Source organism: Haliaeetus leucocephalus, unplaced genomic scaffold (genome assembly GCF_000737465.1).
Source record: "Haliaeetus leucocephalus isolate CR32 unplaced genomic scaffold, Haliaeetus_leucocephalus-4.0 Scaffold722, whole genome shotgun sequence".
NCBI classification, from domain to species: domain Eukaryota; kingdom Metazoa; phylum Chordata; class Aves; order Accipitriformes; family Accipitridae; genus Haliaeetus; species Haliaeetus leucocephalus.
In genome coordinates, this window is record NW_010973158.1 from 6,060,806 (window position 1) to 6,083,255 (window position 22,450).

The following is a 22,450-nucleotide window of genomic DNA, read 5'->3' on the forward strand; positions in this document are numbered from 1 at the left end:
CTCACTTGCTAAGGGTAATGTCTGATCTCATGCTTTAAAATCCCTGGGTACCTGAAGCCTGGTGGGTGGCAAATGTTATGCCAAAGTTTAAAACAGGAATGACCAGGGGACTGTAAGCCTGACATCCATACCATTCAAATATATAGGTAGTGTTACAAAGGATAGAACATGCAGAAGTAAGTAGGATCAACTTAGGAAGAGTCAGTAGGATTTCTTTAAAGATAAGTTCTGCTTTACAAACCTCTTGGAGTTTTCTTAATGGGGGTGGGGAAGATGACTAAGATTTAGATTCCCAAAAGGCTTTTGGTAGAGTTTGACATCAAAGGCTTTTGAGCAGCCATTGGGTAGGAATGCAGGGCTTTGTATATTAAGTAATGGATTAAAAGATAGGAGGACGGGTAAATGATTGATTTTTTTTTTTTTTTTATATTTTTCTTTTTTTGCGTAGGAGGAAAGTTAACCAGCAGAGTTCTTGAGGATTTGGTCTTGGGATCTGTGCTATTCAGTGCAGTAATAATGGGGATGGTAAAGCCAGTGAGTAGTCAAATGAGAAAGTTTGCTGGTGTTACTGTTCTTCAAGGCAGAAAAGAGGAGAGGAGAGGGTGAAGGTGGCCTGTACAGAACTGAGTGACTGCAAAGCAGGGCAGCAGAGGTGGTTGGAGGCTGCATACAGGAAACAAGAGGGCACTTCAGCCTGGAAAAGAGATGGATGAGAACATATGAAAGAACCACACAGGTGGCAGGAGACCTGTGGGTCTTCTCATCAGAGATGACAAAGGATGTCTCTGACAGAGATAGAAGAGCATGTTGAAGATGAAGATGTTTCCAAAGAGGAAATAAAGGAGTACTTCAGAGAGAAATCCTTTGGCAGTTACAAAATAGACTAACTGTGGCAAGCTCAGGAAAACACCTGAAACAAAAAAATAATTGGAAGAGTATTTGAAGGAAAGTATTAAATATGATTGCACTGTTCTTAGGATTCCCTGTTGTCACTGTCGGAAGTAGAATATTGGGCTATATTTACTGCTTATCCATACTGGTGTGGCCACTGGGCTCTTACCCAGTTGCTTGGACTGGTGAATTTGATATCTGAGATCTATTTTCATTGATACCTAAATAAGTATATAGAGAGTTAATATAAGTTTTTTTATATATATTTAGCTGTAGATAAGAAAAAGGTATTTTTTTGTGTGACTACATCTCCTGTTTGTTTTCCTTTCCTTCTTTCAGTATCATTTTATGGTGATAGCTTTGTGGAGTTGAACATGGCAGAAGCATCCTCTCAGACATCCTTACAGTTGCGGTTTCGAACAAGCAAGCCACATGGACTGCTTTTTCTTGCAGCTGGGAAGAAGGATTATTGCTTAATGGAGCTACGCTCAGGAAATTTACAGGTATGGTTTATAATTATAGCTAAAAAGATATGTGTAGCCTGTGTTGTTTAGTGTTTTCCTTTAAGCTGTTACCTATAACAATTCTGAAAGTTTATTTTTTTAAAAAATGGAAAAATCACATAATACAATTGATAATTTCAAAAGATGGTCTTTATTTCTTACAATGCTAGTTATTAAAATCAGCCTCTAAAAGCCTTTTTGATCTCTAGATCTTAAAATCAAGATCATTGTGTTCAAAGCATGGGGTTCAGTAAAGGCAAAATTTCAGATTTGATGATGTTAGCATCATAAAAAATGTTTGGATCCAAACAATAGTTTTTCTGCAAGGTAAGTTCTTGAAAGATCATTGTCACTTGGGTTCTCAGGAGTTGTTGGTCCTAGCAGAACTGCAGAGGAGTCTATTCCCTCTTCTGCAATTATTCAAGTCATATTTGTGATGGCAAGTAAACCTACACAAAATTTTAGTGGGATTTTTTTTTCAATTATATTTTGTAAATTATGTGCTTAATATGAAAAGTTATGAAAATTAATGTATTAAATATATCTTAATATATTGATTATGAAAAATACCACTTTGGATTTTGATAGTTAAAATTCTGTCTCTTGCAGTTGAGAATTAACTTTGGCATGGGGGAACAAGTACTGCATTCTCAGCAAAGATCTCAGCTGAATGATTTAGCTTGGCACCTGGTTGAACTACGTCATGAACATGATGATGTCACATTGGTAATTGATAAACATGATAGAACTAGTGCAAAAATGCCTGGAATTCTCTATGAATTAAATATTGATTATGGATTCTACATAGGTGGTACTAGTAAACTTGATGTTCCCTACCTTGTTGGAGCGCTACCTAGTTTCCGAGGATGTATTGATGATGTGTTGTTCAATCAGCTAGACATTCTGATGCCTCTGAGACCTTCTCCTGGCTTTAAAAATGTCCATGAAGTTTTGGTGGGATGCAGTGATGAATTCTTTGCAGATGAAGATGAACCCATTAGTTTCTTCAGTTCCAGATCCTATGTTTCTTTCCCATCATGGAATGTTGATGATGAGGGAATCCTGGAGTATAAATTGCAAACCTCAGCTGCACGTGGCCTGCTGCTTTACCATCCTGGGCAAGCAGGAGATTTCATTGCAATGGAAATGGAAGATGGATTAATTAAAGCCTATGTTGGAAACCATAAAAGTAGAACCCAGCTTTCCTCTCATAGGTCAGTCAATGATAGTCATTGGCACTACATCAAACTGAAATTTACTGCAGAATATTTGCAGCTGACATTGGATGAAGAAACTGTGAAAAAATCATTGCCTCCCCACAGCAAGCTGCCGCTTTTGAAGGGGTCTCTCTTTGTAGGTGGTATAGATGACAGTACACGGTCAGAAGTGATTAAGTTAGAGCTAATCTCGGTGTCTGGGAAGTATGCCAGAGGAGGATCCTTCAAAGGTTGCTTAAGAGACCTGAAAACCAATTCAGAAAAGAAATCACTGAAGAATGTTCTGGTGACAAAGGACATATCAGCTGGATGTGAAACGAAGACTGCTTTTAATACAAATCTTTCTTTAGAGATGGCTTTAAAGAGCCCTACTGTGAAAGCAGCCCCAACATTTGCCATTTCCCCTGAAAACTCTGTCTCTCTGGGCAAGGAAGACAAAAGCCACCTCTTAGTTCTAAGTAACTTGATTGTGCCAGAGGGTGGACAAGCTTCACTCGAATCTAAACATATTAAAGGCAATATAGACTTTCAGAAATTAGGGATTCATCAATCACAAATTCTTTTTGAAATAAAGGAACCACCCTCTCATGGAGACTTGAAACTAGATGTTGAACCAGTGCAGGAGGTAAATACATTTACTATGCAGGATGTGTGGCAAGGGAAGATTATTTATGTCCATGATGGCTCTGAGGACACTTACGATTGTTTTAATTTCTCCATTTCTACCAGCAGTGAGAAGATTGTACCTCCATATTTGCAAGGAAATGAGCAGCATGTGTTTCACATTACTGTCACTCCAGTAAATGATGCGCCTGAGATCACGCTTCCTGAGGGAAACTTGCTTCTTCTCTTAGAGAACTCAAAGAAACGTTTGACTAATGATCTGATAAAAGTTCTAGATAAGGATACAGATCCTGCGGGTCTCAGTCTTTCAGTACTTGGAAATCTGAATGCAGATGCAGGATTTTTAGAAAATTCAAAGCATCCTGGAAAAGCTATTACTACTTTTTCTAATGAGGACTTAAGAGGAGGCACTGTTTTCTTTGTCCACACAGGTGTCAAGAACTCAAGGATTGTTCTGAGGGCAAGTGATGGTGAGAAGGTGAGCAACACTGTTGTATTACGTGTTATGGCAGTTCCTTTGGATTACAGAGTTGTCAATAACTCAGGAATAAAACTACGTCAAGGTGTTACAGCTCTGATCACACCTAGGCATCTGGCAGTTGAAACAAATGCTAATCTCCAGGAGCTGGAGATACGGTATGAGATCACAGAGGCACCCCAGTTTGGGGAAGTTCAAAGGCAGCATTCAAGGGGGGAATGGAAGCAAGTCAACTCTTTTTCTCAACGCTCTGTTCAGCGCAGCCGTGTGAGATACTGTAGCACTTTCAAAGAAATTCAGCTGGAAAATGTTACTGACCAATTTAAATTCAAAGTTAGCATAGGAAACAGAATCAGTGAAGAGCATGTGTTTCCAATCAAAGTGAAATGGTTAAGGTACAGTTTATTGAAACATGCTCCTCTAGAAATTGAAAAAACAAAAAGGAAGTACTTGAATTCAGATAATCTTTTTGCTGTGATTGTGGATCTAGAAATACCTGAAGATGAGCTTCATTTTAAATTGCTGTCCCTACCAAAGAATGGACAGATACTGCTTAATGACCAGCCTTTGAAAAAAGATTCCGTCTTTAGCCAGAAAGATATTACTGATCAAAAAGTGGCATATGAAGTAATCAGCAGATACCATGAAGACAACCGTGATTCGTTTAGATTCCTCATTTCTACAAAGTATCTGGAATCAAATGTATATGACTTTGAAGTCTACATCAAATCAGATTTCAGAAACATTATTTTGACTAACAATGGCCTTACTGTTACTGAAGGTGAAGGAGAGTTAATAACAAGCACAAAATTGTTTGTGCAAACACTGGATAATAAAACTTTCCAATATAAAGTTGCACAGTTTCCTAAGCATGGGAAATTAAAACTGATTAATTTTTCAGCCTCATTCAAGAATAATGATAATCTCACCACTTTCACTAACAAAGATATAACTGATAAGCGCCTTATGTATGTGCATGATGATTCTGAGACAGCATTTGATGAATTTGTTGTCAGAGCTTCCAGTGAAGAGTCAGGAAAGTTGGCAAACTTTGATCCAGAAGTAGAACCTTTGTCAGTAGAAATTAGATTCAACATTTCTGTCCAGCTGAAGAATGATGAGAAACCAGTACGTGTAATTGATAAGATGTTTAACATAGTGAGAAATGGGCAGCGATTATTAACTTTGGCAGATCTTTGCTATCATGATCCTGATTCTGATTTTGATGATGGACAGTTGCTATATACTAGACGTGGCATTTCCAATGGGGACTTGGTGCTAACAAATGATACTTTGCACAGACTCTACCAATTCAAACAAGTGGACCTGGAGCAAAAGCAAGTCCTGTTTAAACACCATGGTGCAGATTTTGGGCGTTTTGTGCTCTTTGTGACGGATGGCAAGCACTATACCTCTTTGCTTCTAGAAGTTAGTGCCACTGATCCTTATGTTAGGTTGGCAAATAATACAGGCTTGTTGGTTCAAAAAGGAAAAGAGGAAACTGTTACAACAGCTAACCTAAGTGCTATTACAAACCAAGACATAAGAAATGATCATGAGCTTACATATGAGATATTCTCTTTCCCAAAATATGGAAGAATATATGTAAATAATCTATTGATGGATTCCTTTACTCAGTTTGATCTGATAAAGGGGTATGTGACCTACAGGCATGATGACAGCAACAACCTTATTGACACATTTAACTTTACAGTCCATGCTAGAGAAGTCCATCTGGATGCTGGAGTGCATGTTCGCATATATTTGGAAGGTCATCAGTGGCCACCAAGGATTGTGAACAAAAACAATCTCTTGGTTGAAGAAGGAAAACCAGTTAAAATCAGTAAAGGAAAACTGCAAGTAAGTTAACTGTGCTGTCCATTGCTGCAATCTTGTAGCAAGTTTTCTTCACTGCTTTCTCAGCCATTGCAGTGTGGTTAGTCTCTCTCTTCTTTAACTTCTTTTAGTTCTCACTAACATGAATGCATTCTGGATGCTTAATTCTGGAGAGACTGACACTAGCAAGCTTCCATTTCTAGAAAGGAAAACTGGTTATGTTAAAGAAGATGGCTGCCTATATTCCTTGACTCCATTGCATATTGGTGCTTGAGAAAGTTAAGATTTTGAGACGCTGCATTTGTATGTTAGTTTTAGTTGTGACAGTTGTTGGTACTTCATGTATCATTCTTAGTTGAGCTGGTGGGAAGTGCCAAGGAAGAAAGGGGTTTGTTTCATTCAGTTTGGAGCTAGCCCGATTAACACTGAGGATTACATCCAAAATTTTAAAACCACCAAGTCACAAATCTGAGGTCATTTGTCTTTGCTTAATACTTTCCTTCCCATTGTGTGTAGCCTTTCAGTAACCGCTGTGAGGGTACTCTGGCAGCACATGGCTGTGCTGTTGAAATCGTTGTTTCAGGCAGGGGTCTACAGTTCTTAGGCTGTTAGTTAATTCCACAGTGTGTTCCTTTTCAAAATTTACAAAACACTCCCATGATGTGTTTATTTAACGTCTACTTAAAGTATTGTATTGTGTTAGGAACTGTGTAACCCAAATGTGGAATGCCAGTTAATTAGGAAGATAATCCCAGGGTTAAAAGTGAAGAATTCAGAAGAGAATTATAGAATTTCTCCCATTTCTGTTTAAATAATTTTGGGGTATGTTTTTAAATTTAAGGTTGTTCATGAAAACAGTTCTCCATCTGAGATAGTGTTCACAGTAAGACAGCTTCCATTACATGGATACATTCGGAAGTTTTCCTCAGAAGAAAGTTATCTCGGTGCTGACCAAAGGCCAGTTTTGAGCTTCACACAGCAAGATGTTGATGAGGGCAAAGTTCAGTATGTGCAGACAGTTTCTGACCAACTAGATGACCGTTTTTCTCTGGATGTGACTAATGGTGTCCGAACAGTGAGTGGAATAGACATCTCTGTAGACATCATCCCCAGGATGATTCCACTGGAAGTACAGAACTTCACAGTAATTGAAGGGGGCTCAAAAGCCCTAAAGGAAGACTATCTAAAAATTTCTAGTAGACACTTTGCAGGACTCAGCTGTGAATTTATTTTAACTGAGCAGCCAAAACATGGGTTTGTTGAAGACTCTCGTGTTCCTGGAATGAAGTTAACCACATTTACCAGAAAACAGGTAATGCACTTAGATCTGCTTTGCTGTAGTCATGATTAATTCTTTGTATTGCTAAAAGCTATGGGATGATTTGGTGGGAGGTGGTGCGATGCATGCGTTTGAGCTTTATTCTGGCCTTGTACCAAAGATCTTTCTGCAGTTGCTAGCTGGTCATTTGGGGTGGGGAGGGAGGGTGCCTTGTTGTTGTGGTGAACCACATCACTTCCTTGTGTTTCACTGATCACACAGACTAATGTGCTATAATCACACTAGACTGATGGGCCACTCACACGTAGGCAGAGTTGTTGATGGTCTGGAAACCTAAGACAGACAAGACTGCGGGTACATTTTGAAAAGACCAGAGGAAATGGTGTGCAGATTGATCAAGGAGGAAAGTGGAAAAAAATTATTTTTTTAGGTCATGTCTTTGCTCACAGAGAGCCAGTGTGTGCATGATAAGCTAATTTTCAGTCTTTTAGCTCTAAGAAGCAAAACTGTGTCATAAGTCATCATCTACTAATACTATGTTCAGTTTATAGATTCCAGGAAAAACTGTGGTAAATATAATGGGACTGGATTTTCTATTTTCCTTTCAGGAGGAAGGGGGAATGTCAAGACTGGCAAAATAAGATATTCTGGCTAGAGGAATGGACAGATGAGCTGTAAAATTTGCTGTTGTGGACAGAACAAAGATAGAGGTACAGATCAGATAGGAGCATAAATAAAGTCTTAGAAGTCATAAACAGTTGAGGCAATAAATACAGAGGGGCTTGACTACACTTGAATATTTGTGGTTTTTTAATATGGCATTCATTTTCTTTTAGCCATTTTAATTTTTCAGGTTGTTATATTTTTCAGGTGGAACAAGAATTAATCTACTATGTTCACGATGACAGCGAGGAACGGATGGACAGCTTTACTGTGATAGTAAATAACACAGAATTGTGGAAACAAAGTTTGCCCCAAACTGTATTTGTAACAGTTACTGCAGTAAATGATGAAGCTCCTGTTATAAAAGTTAACAGAATTCTTCGGGTATGTTTGTCAACATTTTGAAATGTTAAAATTATTTCTAACCTGATACCATTTAATGCACCTTCATTAACAGAGTATTAAGTTTGTATCTGGTGGGATAGTCAATATAATAAATGGTGGTCATGGGATTTAAATAAATTAACGTTACTGAAGGGAGGTAGTACGTGGGTAATGTGTATTTAGGGAGATGCTAGTCATTATGAGGAACATCTTCTGCTGTTGTAAAGTTTATCTAGAGGGCTGACTGAGCTTTCTTTTGATCTTAAAGATACATTAAGTCTCTTGGACTGAAAGGGCTTGTGGCATGGGATGGCTTGCACTTGGATTGTTGTTGTGTTTTAGTGTTGTTTGCTAGGTCATCTTCAAGACTGTTAATGAATAGTGTAGCTTGGAAAAATAACAAGAATAGTGATGATGAGGGTGCAAACATCTCACTGTTGTCTTTTCACAGCCTTCAGACCCTGTGCCTCTTGCCACTAAGTGTACCGAAGGGTCAGACCTGCTGATGTGTAGTCTGCTGCCTGCTCCTCTCTGGATTCCCACTGGGATGGGATGAGAGAAAAGAGCAGCATTCTCACTGGCACTTAATTAGAGAATTGACTACGTGTTGGATATTTATGATACGAAACAGGAATATTCCTTTCTTTAAAAGTTCCTGATAAGAATAATACAATGCAATCTGTGAAAACCTAGGGTGTTAGCAGTCATAAAAATATTAGTGCAGACACTGAAGTTATTACTGTATGATACCATGGGCTAAAAAAAAGACGTGGTAACTTGATGCTAACTCTGCCCACCCCACCCCCACCCCCCCTTCCTGAGGAAAATTTAAAAATTGTTGACTGATGCTACCTTTTGCTCTTAATAACCATAGCTGGCTTTTTAATCTTATGATCTTCGAAAAAAGTCACTACTGTCACTTCAGTGTCAGTGCTTCTTCAGATTTATTTATTTATAGGATTGTTATTTGTTTGTATTATAATAAGAGCACTCAGTAATCAGAACCAATTCATTATGGATACTGTGCCCATGTAAGCCAAAAAGTCCCCACATGTAAAGGCTTCCAATCTGAGATCTGATGAGTGAAAACAAATCGGGTGACTCTGAAAAGCAGAACAAAATGGATATGGGTCAGCTAATGAACCTGTGGTCACAGTAAACCAGCTAAGAGGCGTCAAGACAGAGAAGATATTTAGGAATAGGTTTGAAAAAAGCTAAGCAGGTTATTTTGAGGCTACATCATCCCTAGTGCTGCATGATGCAGTTTACAAATTGGTGGCACCTAAAACATGCATTTAATTTTACATATTTAGTTGTGCATTGCAGAGGGAAGATGGTTTGCTGTAAAGATTATCATAACCTTGTGTTGTGTATTTAGCCTTTTCACATGAGAAAAGACATAATTTTTAAACAGCGATAGGGGTAGTATTGTGCAGCTTCACAGTGACAGCAGGTAGTCTGTGATAATCTGCAGATGCCCACAACACAAGACACCCTGCCCTGTGCAGAGACTGCTGGCAGAAGGGCAGACTTGCTTCACAGAGTAAAACCTTCCCTGGTTAAATTAATTACAATGGTACTCTACAGACATCAGCACAGCACCCAGTAATGTTTGTCTAGTCACAGACAAAAGGGATATATGTCCAGTCAGAAATTTTCTGTCTCCTTTCTGGTGCATTGCTGGCATTGAACTGCAGTCAGTTAACGGAACTGAGGCTGTGCGGTGCACTGCAGTGCAGCATATGGATTTTTCTAAATATCTGTAAGTCTAGGCTTCCCAAGAACAATAATAACACAGCTTAACCTAGCCAAAGTTGGTCCTCTCTGCTAGGGAAGCAGTTTGCATACCCAGAACCAGGATGCTGCCTTTGTGCCTGTGGTTTTGCTGGTCATGCATAAGCTATTGCTGAGAAATAACTTTTATTTTTGTCATGAGTGGGTACTAATATGCACACATGTGTTGGGTTCATGCGCAGACTAAAACAAATCTAGCAGTCAAGTTACATTCTGGGAGGATTAAACTGAGATGATCCTCTTCAAAACAAACTTGCACATCCAAAGTAGGTGGGAGAAAATGGGTTTTTCTTAGTTCCGCTAAATATCGAGATGAGCTGGGTATTCCTGTGTAGGGTGATAACTTGCTGGCTCCACGTTCTAGCCAAGCAGTCTGTGCTCTTCAAGGACATTGCTAGTGGTGAATGTTGAGTAATAAACTGTGTGTTGCTTTTTTTAAAAGCAGTAGCTCTTTTATATCTTTTGAAAGGTTGGAAATGTACAAAATATACAAAAGTATAAAATGAGGGACCAGTACTGTGAAAACTGAAGTCCATTAGGACCATTTGAGTTGACTGAAGCTTAGCGCCTCAGAAATTTTGCAGATCTCAATACAAAGAGTGAGAAAGAACTGCTGAACAATTAAAAAATAGATTAGCATATGGCATCTGCTGTTGAGAAACAGCCTCTGTAAAGACCTGCATTATGTGGCCAGTGAGGTTGGTGTGGATATATGAAAGTTAATTTTGGCCTTTGTCATGAGGCTTCTGGCCAAATGCAGGAAACTGTTGGGCATGTGTACACATGCTGAATGAGTCCTTCAACTCTAGCTCCCTCACTTCTGAGGCATCCATAACATCCCTTCTTCAGACAAACTTGTCTGTTGTTATGAAGGTTATGAACACCATGGGGGAATTTCAGGAGGACAAACAACCAAACATTTTGGGAGTTGTTTCTGATTTTTCCCTAGGAAATGAAAGTAAGTGAAATTTTTAGGGAGTTGGGTTTTTTTTTGGCTGAGAATTTATGACATGCTGAAGTATTTACATTAATTGTAACGTATGAGGTGCAGAAAGTTTTACTGTCCTGAGAGCTTCTGTAAGGTATGCTAGTAATCCTTGCATTTAATTTAAAGTCTTTCCATTAGAACAGTTAAGTGCATGAGGGATGTGTTTATTTAGAAACTATACAGCATTTTAGGTGTAATATCCTAAAATTTCCACAGGTTCTATGGTAATTTTTTTTTCTGGGGTGGGAATGGGGAAGGGAAATAGGATATTTTTAAGAAAATCACTATCCTGGCATTATTTGCTGCATTTATGTATGTTAATTGTATTTATGGGTAGCGATGCTGTGAAATGACTGTATCCTCCTGTTGCCACAAGAGGTCTGTGTTTTCCTAGAATTAGATTAAAAAAAAAACACCACTGATTTTTTGTGTTTGTTTGTTCGTTTTGTTTTCTTTAAATCAGTCACTCACCAGAGTATTAAAATGGCCACGAATATAGTGTCTGGTAGGATATGTAGCATGCAAGGACATACTGAGAAGCTGAATGCTGTAAGTAAAGCAGAATGAATTACTTCCCATTGGGCAGTGTCATGAACCATGAACCTTTTTTTTGGACCATGCCTGTGGAATGTGTTAGGCACATGCAAAATTAGTGTAATGCTACATCCTGGAAGCTCAGATACAGTTTTCTGGTGCTCTTCAAGGAGGACTTGATCCCAGATGTGGAAAATAAGATACTTGTACAGTATTTGCAGAATTGTAAGTGTCTGCTTCCCTGCAGCCCTTTTCAGCTCTTGGATCTCCTTTCATTCCTCAAGGATCATGTTGCAGGTCATGTACAGTACTTTAAAAAGCATTGTGTGTTAGTGTGCTGGAACAGTAGAAGTAAACACTGGCTTTATAGAAAAAAAGCTCATTTTTTCCTTTAGTAAAAAAATTTCGAAACTCTAGGGCATTTAATGAGTCCTTTGTAATAACATGTTTGCATAGTCCTTTCTTATGTTTTTGCATATTCTGTGTGTGACCTTTTATTTTCTACGTAGGATAATCTGACTCAAGTGCTACTGAGATGAGTTAAAGGGTCTCAGTACAAAACCAGTGACACTGATGTGCTTATTTGGTGCCGCTCAATAAGTCAGCCTTTGCTATTACTTATCATCCTATGTTTTCTTAGGTGGTGTCTCTTATCAAACTTCAATAGTAGTAATTACATTACAGTGAAATACATATTTCAAGGGAGAAAGTAGCTATTTCGTGGTTGCAAGATACTTTCTATTATAAAATGTTAATACAACTTCTTTTTCAAACCTTTTTATCTATTTAGAAAACACATATATATAGTGGGGGTCTGCTACAGGCTACCTGACCAGTAAGACCCAGCTGATGAGGCCCTCTATAGAGAGGTAGAAGCAGCCTCACATTCACAAGCCCTGGTCCTCCTGGAGGAGTTCAGCCATCCTGATATCTGTTGGAGGGACAATACGGCAGGGCATAAGCAATCCAGGAGGTTCGTGGAATGCATTGATGACAACTTCCTTCTCCACTTCATAGAGGAGCCAATAAGGACAGGTGCTATGCTGGACCTTGTTCTCACCAACAAGGAGGGGCTGGTGGGGAATGTCAAGCTCAAGGGCAGCCTTGGCTCCATGAAATGGTGGAGTTCAAGATCCTTAGGGCAGTGAGGAGGGCACACAGCAAGCTCACTGCCCTGGACTTCAGGAGAGCACACTTTGGCCTCTTCAGGGATCTGCTTGGTAGAGAGCCATGGGATAAAGCCCTGGAGGGAAGAGGGGCCCAAGAAAACTGGTTAATATTCAAGGATCACCTCCTCCAAGCTCAGCAGTGATGCATCCCAACAAAGAGGAAGTCAGGCAAAAATGCCAGGAGGCCTGCATGGATGAACAAGGAGTTCCTGGACAAAGTCAAACACAAAAAGGAAGCCTACAGAGGGTGGAAGCAAGGACAAATAGCCTGGGAGGAATACAGATAAATTGTTTTTGAGTAGCCAGGGATCAGGTTAGGAAGGCAAATCCCCGATGGAATTAAATCTGGCCAGGGATGTGAAGTTCAACATGAAAAGTTTCTAGAGGTGTGTTGGTGATAAAAGGAAGACTAGGGAAAATGTGGTCCCTCTCCAGAAGGAAACGGGAGACCTGGTTACCTGCGACATGGAGAAGGCTGAGGTACTCAATGACTTTTTTACCTCAGTCTTCACCAGCAAGTGCTCCAGCCACACCGCCCAAGACGCAGAAGGCAAAGGTGGGGACTGGGAGAATGAAGAACCACCCACCATAGGAGAAAGTCAGGTTCGAGACCATCTAAGGAACCTGAAGGTGCACAATTCCATGGGACTTGATGAGATGCATCTGCAGGTCCTGAGGGAACTGGCGGAGGAAGTGGCTAAGCCATTATCCATCATATTTGAGAAGCTGTGGCAGTCCGGTGAAGTTCCCACTGACTGGAAAAGGGGAAACATAACCCCCATTTTTAAAAAGGGAAAAAAGGAAGACCTAGGGAACTACAGGCCAGTCAGTCTCACCTCTCTGCCCTGCAAGATCATGGAGTGGATCCTCCTGGAAACTATGCTAGGGCACATAGAAAATAAGAAGGTGATTGGTGACAGCCAACATGGCTTCACTCAGGGCAAATTGTGCCTGACAAATTTGGTGGTCTTCTACAACGGGGTTGCTGTGTTAGCGGATAAAGGAAGAGCAACGGATGCCATCTACCTGGACTTGTGCAAAGCATTTGACAGTGTCCCACATGACATCCCTTGTCTCTAAATTGGAGAGACATGGATTTGATGGATGGACCACTCTGTGGATAAGGAATTGGCTGGATGGTCGCATTCAGAGAGTTGTGGTCAACAGCTCGATATCTGAGTGGAGAGCAGTGACGAGTGGTGTTCCTCAGAGGTCGGTATTGGGACCGGTGCTGTTTAACATCTGTGTCATTGACATGGACAGTAGGATTGAGTGCACCTCAGCAAGTTGCTGACGACACCAAGCTGTGTGGTGTGGTTGACACGCTGGAGGGAAGGTATGCCATCCAGAGGGACGTTGACAGGCTTGAGAGGTGGACCCGTGTGAACCTCTTGAAGTTCAACAGGGCCAAGTGCAAGGTCCTGCACATGGGTTGGGGCAATCCCAAGCACAAATACAGGCTGGGCAATGAGTGGATTGAGAGCAGCCCTGCAGAGAAGGACGTGGGGATATTAGTGGATGAAAAACTGAGTATGAGCCAGCAATGTGTGCTCACAGCCCAGAAAGCCAACTGTATTCCGGGCTACATCAAAAGAAGTGTAATCAGCAGGTCAAGGGAGGTGATTGTCCCCTTTTACTCCTTTCTTGTGAGACCCTACCTGCAGTACTGCATTCAGTTCTGGGGCCCCCAACATAAGAAGGATGTGGACCTGTTGGAGGGAGTCCAGAGGAGGGCCACAAAGATGATCAGAGGGCTGGAGCACCTCTACTGTGAAGACAGGCTGAGAGAGTTGGGGTTGTTCAGCCTGGAGAAGAGCAGTGTCTAGGGAGACTATATAGCTGCCTTCCAGTGCTTAAAGGGGGCCTACAGGATCAGGGTGTGTAGTGATAGGATGAGGGTAATGGTTTTAAACTGAAAGAGGGTGGATTTAGATTAGATATTAGGAAGAAATTCTTTGCTGTGAGGGTGGTGGGACACTGGAACAGGTTGCCCAGAGAAGTTCTGGCTGCCCCATCCCTGGAAGTGTTCAAGGCCAGGTTGGATGGGGCTTTGAGCAACCTGGTCTAGTGGAAGGTGTCCCTGCTTATGGCAGGGGGGTTGGAACTAGATGATCTATCTTTAAGGTCCCTTCCAACCCAAACCATTCTATGATCCTATGATATAATTTCATTTTAGTATCCCTTTTTCCATGGCACATATTTTGTGACACAATGTAGTCTGAAATCTTTCCTCTCTTGAAGTGTTGTGGCAAAAATCCCAGTGGCTTGAAAAGGTTTTCTTCCATAGTTTTTATTAAAAAGTAAAATTAATACTTAGGGAAAAATCTGTGATTGCTGATTTTTGGTTTTGGGACAGGTAAAATGCCCTTTTTCAAGGATTGTGTTCTCTCTTCAACTGTTTGGTGTAATGTTACTACCAGATACCTGTTAAGTGTACTAAGATCCTAGGAAGGCAGGAAGGGATGATGCAGTATGTGTTTTGAAGCTGAAGCGGAGGTTTTTAAAGGCTCAGGCTCTTAAGATTGTATGCTATGATATAAATTCTGCATGGGAAGAATTGGTGTCATCGTATTGAATATTTGGGAATTTCATTTGAGGTTGAGATAAATATGTATTGTTCTTTGTTAGTCTTAGTACTTTTGTCTGTAATTCCAAGTAGATATAATAAAGATGAAGAGTAAAATGGGCTGTTGCTTATCCTTTCCAAACAAATTATCCAATAAGATATGGATGAAGCTCACGCAGCAGTCCTTTCTGCTTGAAAGAAGGATCTTGTAGTTTGTGCATATCTTAAGCTAAAAAAAAAAAAAGATGCATTTAGATTTACTAGTGTTAAGTAATGGGTTTTATACAATCTTTCTAAAAACTAGTTAGCTGTTTTGTCTGGAAGCATGACCTTGCAAAGTGCTAAGCAGGTGTTGGAGGTGTTGAGTCCTTCATCTCCCACTGGACTGAGCACCTCTGTGGGTTGTTTGGTGCACTAAAAAAGGGCCTTTAGTGCATGTTGTTAGAAGGAAATGATGCAGCTACAAGAAGTGTTCCATTTTGGAGAGTGTGCTGTCCCTGGGCTGTTTTCTTTTTTCTTTTCTGCTAGTGAAAGTAGACCATATTGAATGCCTTGCCTGCTGTGAAGTACATGACACTAATATTCACGTGTATGTGTTGGAAAGGAGCTCCTTGACTCAGTTATCATAATACAATTTTGTTATGTTTGTAAGAGTTTGGATAGTGCCTGACAAATAGAGCACTCGTGCTGCAGCTCTCTAAAACTCAAACTGGTGTAGGGTGTGTTTACTTGTATTATTTTGTGGTCTTGTTTTTTGAAAACCATTTGCCAGCATGAACTGTTCCAGTCCATTAGAGATTTGGATGTACAGTAAGGAAACTTCTCATAGCTGCTAGTATTGCACAGCACAAATCTTTCTTCTTTTCTTTTTTTTTTTTTTAGTTTTCTTTTTTCCCCTGATTTTCTCCTATATGCATTTTCTTTAATACTATAATTTTTTTATTTTTGCTTTTCTAGGTGTGGGTGGGTTCAATCACAGAAATAACTATTGATGACCTCTGTGCGGAAGACAAGGACTCCTCACCATCAGAACTGATATATTCCATTACTCCACCTAGGAATGGGCACTTGGCTCTGAAGTCTTCTCCCAACAAGAGCATCCTTAGTTTTACCCAGGCTCATATAACTGAAGGACAGCTGGTATTTGTACATGATGGTATGTGGTTTCAAAAATACCACATTTGTTAACCAAAATACTGCTCCTATTCAGTATATTTGTGTTTGTCATCCTTTGAAGATCTCCTTGTAATGTCACAAAAATCTCAGAGCACCGGTTATGTGATACATGATGTCACAAACTAAATAGGAGAGGGTCTGACGAGTACTTAAATGTGTGCTCACCAAGAATCCTTGGTGTATTGATGGTTCAGCTGGTAGCAGCCTTCTTTCTGAATACAGGTCTGCAGTAGGGGAACATTGCCATGCAGCTTTCAGAGGAAAGAAATCTATTTTTTTGACCATTGTCATTGAGAATCTCCTGAAGCCTTTCTGTCTTGCTACAGTGTAGAGCTATTCAGGGACCAACAGTCTCTCAGATACCTGCCGCAGTATATTTGTGTTCCTGAGCAGCTCTGGGCAATGAAGTTATGGCTCATCTGTGTGATGTCAGCCTCCCTTTCAGGCTGTGAAGGAATTCAGCTGTAACCATTGTCTCTTTTTTTCTGCCAGTGGCCAGAGCTAGAGATGGGGTTATTTGTGCTGCTGCTACAGACAGAATGTGTGGGCAATAAAAAAAAAGAAGTCAGGGCAGCTTCATGCATCCTTGAGTAGCAGTGCTGGGAAGATGCAGGAATGAACATCCCAGTGGGGTTCCAGCCAGAGGAAGAGGTGGGCCTTTTACAGGGCAATAGCTGCTTTTCTCCTGCTCTAACTGTATTTTTGTGTTACCTCAGCTGAAAGAAGAAAGGAAGTGCTAAAGAAGGAATAAACCAGTTTTGGGGAAGGAGATGGTAGAGGTGCAGCACTCCCTTGCCAGCCCCAACGCAGGCTGGAATTATTTCTAGTACTCCCTTGGCTGTAGCAGTCATTCCAGATCTATGCTGTGTCTTCATGAGGCTTGGTGCAGGTTAAAGCACTCTGACTTCCGATGCACTGTCTTGTAGGGTGCATATGTGTTGCTGAAATTGCTTTACAAGCAGCTGCTGGTGACCTGTAAGTATCCTGCTCAAATAATTTGCACAGGAAATGAAAGGTCAAGAGCATGGCAAAAGTGAGCCAAGCTGTTGAAATTTTTCCAAGGGAGACTTTGACTTGTAAAAACCCCTATGGTGGCAGGACAGTGGTAGTCTCAGCGTGAGGAAATGAATCCACTCTGTGTTCCAGAAAGGGCAAGTGCACATCTGTAGTCTTAGGAAGTGAATCTTGATTAATAAAAGTAAAACGAACAACAAATTTCATTCTCCAGTGAGTGGGAGTGTGGGCTGTACAGTAAATTTGAAATGTAAAATTGCCCAGGTCATGTGTCAGCTCTTGCAGCTGCTCTGGCTCTGTCATATGCTCAGCCTCACGGCCTCCAGTGTTTCAGAAAGTACTTTGGACATTTTCTTTCTTTTCCTTTCTCACTCTGTGATTTTCTTTCTTCCTTCATTTTGGGCTGTTGCTAGAAATGTACTTGTTACTCTCACCTTCTTGCTCCAGCCTTGTCCTGGGGCCTTTCCTTATCTGGTTACTGTCATTCAGTTTTTTACCCCTTTTCTCTTCAGCTGCCCTGTCCCTCGTCTTCAGTCTTCTAGTGTCTGCTAGCTTCTCTGGCTCCTCCTGGGAAGTACCCCCACTTCATGGTTTCTACAGCCTGGCGTATACTCTTCCTACTCACTCTTGCCCTTTTCAAGGGGAAAAGCAGCATCTTCTTGGCTGAGCCAGCTCTTCCATCCCGTGGCTGTTCCTCATGGCACCACAGATCTTTTACATCTGTACATGGCAGTGACTCTCCATCCTCGGGATCTTTTGTACTGCCAAAGGAAGTACTACCATACTTTGCTTTTATGCCTCTAACATTAGACCTCATAAAATTTTCCCTTCATCTTTGCTCAGTCTTGTGAGTTGCATTATGCTGCTTATTCTGTGCTGCGAGTTGCAAATCTCATTGTTCTCATGTTTTTCCCTTAAATTTTGTGTTTGTTTCCTCTATAATGCCTGATTGTTCTGTCACCAGCGAAAATGCAGAAGCAGAACATACCTTTCCTTTTCTGTACTCCTCCTTCAGTGCAAGAATTCCTTCCCTTTTCCACCCTTGCTTCACTCCAGGGTGCTCCCATCCTGTTTTCACAGTATGGGGTTTGCCCTTAAACCCTGCCAGTGTTTTCCTTAGGCCAGTACTGAGCTGAAGTCTTGTTGGTTCTGAAGTCTCAGTGTCTTTTCAGTGCAATTTTTACAATCCTCCTTCTGGTGTCCTTTTTATCACCCCTGATCAGATATGCCTTTAAAAATTAATTGCGATAAAATAATACATGCTCCACCCAAGCAGCACTTCAGGATTTAGTTCTGTTCCTGACTCTGCCAATGACAAAATGTCTGTGTCAATCGAGCAGTTGACCTGCATTAGCCAAAAAATGAGGTGAGGCTAAGTAAGCCTTTTTTTTCCAACCTGAGGCAAAGGGTAGACTCCTCAATGCCTTTTTAAATGTACACCTACTTGTGCATTTTTTTCAAGAGAAAACATCAGAGAATAAAAACTTTTAAAATAAAAACAATATGATGTCCCAGAGGTGCTTCAGTGCCTGGCTGGATATAAGAGCATTGCCTAGGGGAGTTGTTAACTATTATCTCAGAACCCATATTTGCTTCTTCTGATATGTTAATTTATAGTTAGGCAAGGAGTGCTGATCTTTACATGAAAGTACATGGCACTCTCTCACTTTCAGGATATATATTCATCTAGCAGTATCTCATGGCTAAAATGGGCACAGCAAGTAGAAGAGCAATGGTAATGGTTTGCAACAATTAATGTTTCAATTTTTCATTCTCTCTTTCTACCTAATTAAAAAATCTGGGGAGCCTCTACTTAAAGCAGAAAGTCAGTTCCGAGAGACGTATTTTTATAGGAATCCACTCAGACTCCTGGAGGTATTTTGCTATAGCTTGTGCCAAAGTACGTACAGGCCCTAAGATTAAAGAAAAAAATGTGTGTTTATTATGAGTACACATAACCTCTGAAATAGTTTAAGCTGTGACAACATACGCTCTTCAGGAAAGCTGAAGCAGAGTGAAGAGGCAAAGGAAACAACCTGAGAGTTGATTCAGTCCTTTAAATGTAAATCAAAATGAAAGAACATTCTAGTTGTTTCTCTCCCCAGATTCCTTCTTTGCTAAAATGTGACTGCTTAAGGGCTTTGGTCCCTCCTAAGATAAAAGGAGCAGGAAATCTGGGAGTCATTGTCTCCCCAAGTTTAACTTGGTTTCAGCTCCACTGGGGTCAGTGAAGAAAGGAAGGAAGGGGCACTCTGCTGATTTACATCTAAGGGATGTCTGGCCTTCAGTGTAAACAACAGCCAGTAGTTCTTCCTTCAGAAGGTGTTCTCCACATTATTAATTTATTTAATTCTATTTAAGATACAAAGGTACTGATCAAAAATTGCTTCAGGATGACTTTGGATATATTTCACTGTAGCTAAGAGCAGAAGGTGTCCAGTGTATGTTTGTATGTTTTGGATGACAAACAGAATAATACAAGAATAAATTCATGTTTTTGTTTTCTACAGGAGCAATGTCTGGAGGCTTCAACTTTCAGGTAACAGATGGTTTGAACTTTGCACCTCGACAGATTTTTAGCATCACAGCTCGGATGCTAGTCATTAGCCTTGAAGTGAACAAAGGACTCGGAGTCTTTCCAGGTCTGTTTTTAAAGATTACCATGATTTCGTCCACTTGAAAACATTGCATATTATACAGTTATTTGTTAGATAGCTAGCTGGCTGAACTATAGAAAACTGTACCTGGGAACATCTATCTGTCTGATTTTTAAAAGAACAGTTATGTTTTCTCAAACTACGTATTGCTTTATTGTTTTACAGTCTTTAACTTTTTGATACGCGCATGTGCTTGGAGTCATGGAAATTGCCAGTGAAATATGTAAGCACAGTGTGGCAATTACGATGTCTGCCTAAGTTCTGAACATTCTCCATTCAGATTTGTTTAAAAGCTCTGTATTATATTCACATATTTAGAGGTGTCTTATCTAGTTGTGATTTTGCCTGGTAAAAGCAGAGTGAAGCTTGTATCCGTGGAATTCTGAATAGCACACGTAAGCTCGCCAGATTGCTAGTTCGCTTTCTTATTGTTTAAGCTGAGTTATGGAGAGCAGCACAGACTCACTGATGAATCAGGAGGACTAAAGACTTTGATTTGTATTTGTGCATTTGGAACTAGTTGGATCAGCAACTGAGTATTTTTTTTAAATGAAATCCTACTCCTGCAGGAGTTGATGTGTTAAGAGAGTCTTACCAAAGCCATTTACTGCTTTGCATGGAGAAGAGTAATCCCTCATGGGGTTAGTAACCTAACATTAATTGCAGGACTAAAGGAGAAATGAAGATTAGTCTTCTCTCAGCAATGTCTTGTGTCACACTTTTGGTTTTGCTACCTTCTTTTTGCTGTGAACATGATCTGTACAGCCAGAGAGAGATATTGAGAATTGGTAAAGCTCTAGAGGTATTTATCTGTACCTTGATTTATCAATTTGATACAGAAGAGGAGCATGTTAGGTTCTTAAACTTCCTGAATATAAGCTGTCTAAAAAAAAAAAGGCTTGCAACAAAACCCTGTCAAACACAGGCAACAAAAAATGAGATTGTAGCAGCATGATCTTCTAATTCAGACGGTATAAATGGGATTCACGTAAGTCCACTTACAAAGCTTACTAATCTGTGATTTTGGTGTGTAAGGTTGCCTCAGGCACAGGGATTTGTAGGAATTCTATCTTAAGCCAAAGGTAATTGTAAGAAAGTATGCATGATACATCCATAGAAGGCAAAGTCTCTAGACTGTCAGTCAGTTCTCCAGTTTGCAAAAGACACTATTTCTTTCAGCACTGCAAGCTGTATTCATCTAAGCCTACAGTTTTTCCTGAATTCTCACTTACTTTGGCTTCGCAAAATTCCTTTTTGATGTTAAAAAGTACTACTAGCTTTTTCACCTGTTCTCTTTATGATACTTTCAAAAGACATTCTGGAGCTGTATGGGTTTCAGCTGTACTGCTCATCATGAAATTACTATTACAACAATGATGGTGCCAAATGGTTAACAGATTTAAAAACAATAGCCAGTGTCCTGCTATAGTTCATAGCACTGCAGAAAAAGTGAATTTTGAGACAACTTGAAGAATCTTCTCTTTAGGGAAGTTAAAATTGAATATATTGTGGGAATTTGCCATGTCTTCATGACTGGGTGTAATCTATTCTCTCAAGAGAATATTGTTCTGCAATTTTATATGAGTATGTACTGCTGTCTTCTTTTGTGTTGGATATACCAGATTTGTTTATACACTTTATGGATTTTTTTTTTCCTTCAACAGAAGCTTGTTTTATTCAGTGTGCTCAATAAATTGATTGCTAGATATATGAGTTTTTTCTTAAGTATGCTAGATATCTACAGTGTGAGAATTTGCTCTCTTCAGGGAAGCAATTGCTCAAAGAATGAAGGAGCTGAGTTGCTCTTTGAGAAGGAGAGGCAGCCTGACTTGTAGGTATTTGGAAACAGAGCTGTCTAAGCAGTCTGTAGATGAGATGATTTGTAACTGCTTAGCAGTGATAGGCAGAATGCTCATGCCAAAGTCCTTTCCAAATCTTAAATGTAGGCAGTAAAAATGGATACCAAAATTATTAGGTACTGATGATGGCCTTATGCTATTGCATTTTACTTACACGCATTAGCTTGGCCCTGCTCTTCGTCACTGTTGTGGTTTTACCCCAGCCAGCAACTAAGCACCATGCAGCTGCTCACTCACTCCCCCTCCCATCCAGTGGGATGGGGGAGAAAATCAGGATAAGAAGTAAAACTTGTGGGTTGAGATAAGAACGGTTTAATAGAACAGAAAACAAGAAACTAATAATGATAATGACAGCACTAATAAAATGACAATAGTAATAGTAAAAAGATTGGAATATACAAATAATGCACAGTGCAATTGCTCACCACTTGCCAACCGATGCCCAGTTAGTTCCTGAGCAGTGATCTGCCCCTCCCTGCCAACACCCCCAGTTTATATACTGGGCATGACACCACACAGTATGGAATATCCCGCTGGCCACTTTGGGTCAGCTGCCCTGGCTGGGTCCTCTGCCAACTTCTTGAGCCCCTCCAGCTTTCTCGCTGGCTGGGCATCAGAAGCTGAAAAATCCTTGAATTTAGACTAAACATTACTTAACAACAACTGAAAACATCAGTGTTATCAACATTCTTCTCACGCTTAACTCAAAAACATAGCACTGTACCAGCTACTAGGAAGACAATTAACTCTGTCCCAGCTGAAACCAGGACAGTGACCCATCCTTGTGTGTCTTCCTCCCCTCTGTTTCTTTCCCCTGC

At 40.3% G+C, this 22,450-nt stretch overlaps 1 protein-coding gene across 1 annotated transcript; it reads left to right on the plus strand.

Moving 5' to 3' along the window:
- Nucleotides 1-779: 779 nt before the first annotated feature.
- Nucleotides 780-19,758, plus strand: LOC104839971 (chondroitin sulfate proteoglycan 4-like; the record flags this gene model as incomplete). The annotated part of the gene is made up of 7 exons (XM_010580601.1): nucleotides 780-870; nucleotides 1,231-1,394; nucleotides 2,004-5,573; nucleotides 6,391-6,861; nucleotides 7,699-7,875; nucleotides 15,884-16,082; nucleotides 19,627-19,758. Coding segments are annotated over exons 1-7 (4,804 nt in total), but the record flags the coding sequence as incomplete, so codon positions are not given.
- Between the last annotated feature and the right edge of the window lie 2,692 nt (nucleotides 19,759-22,450).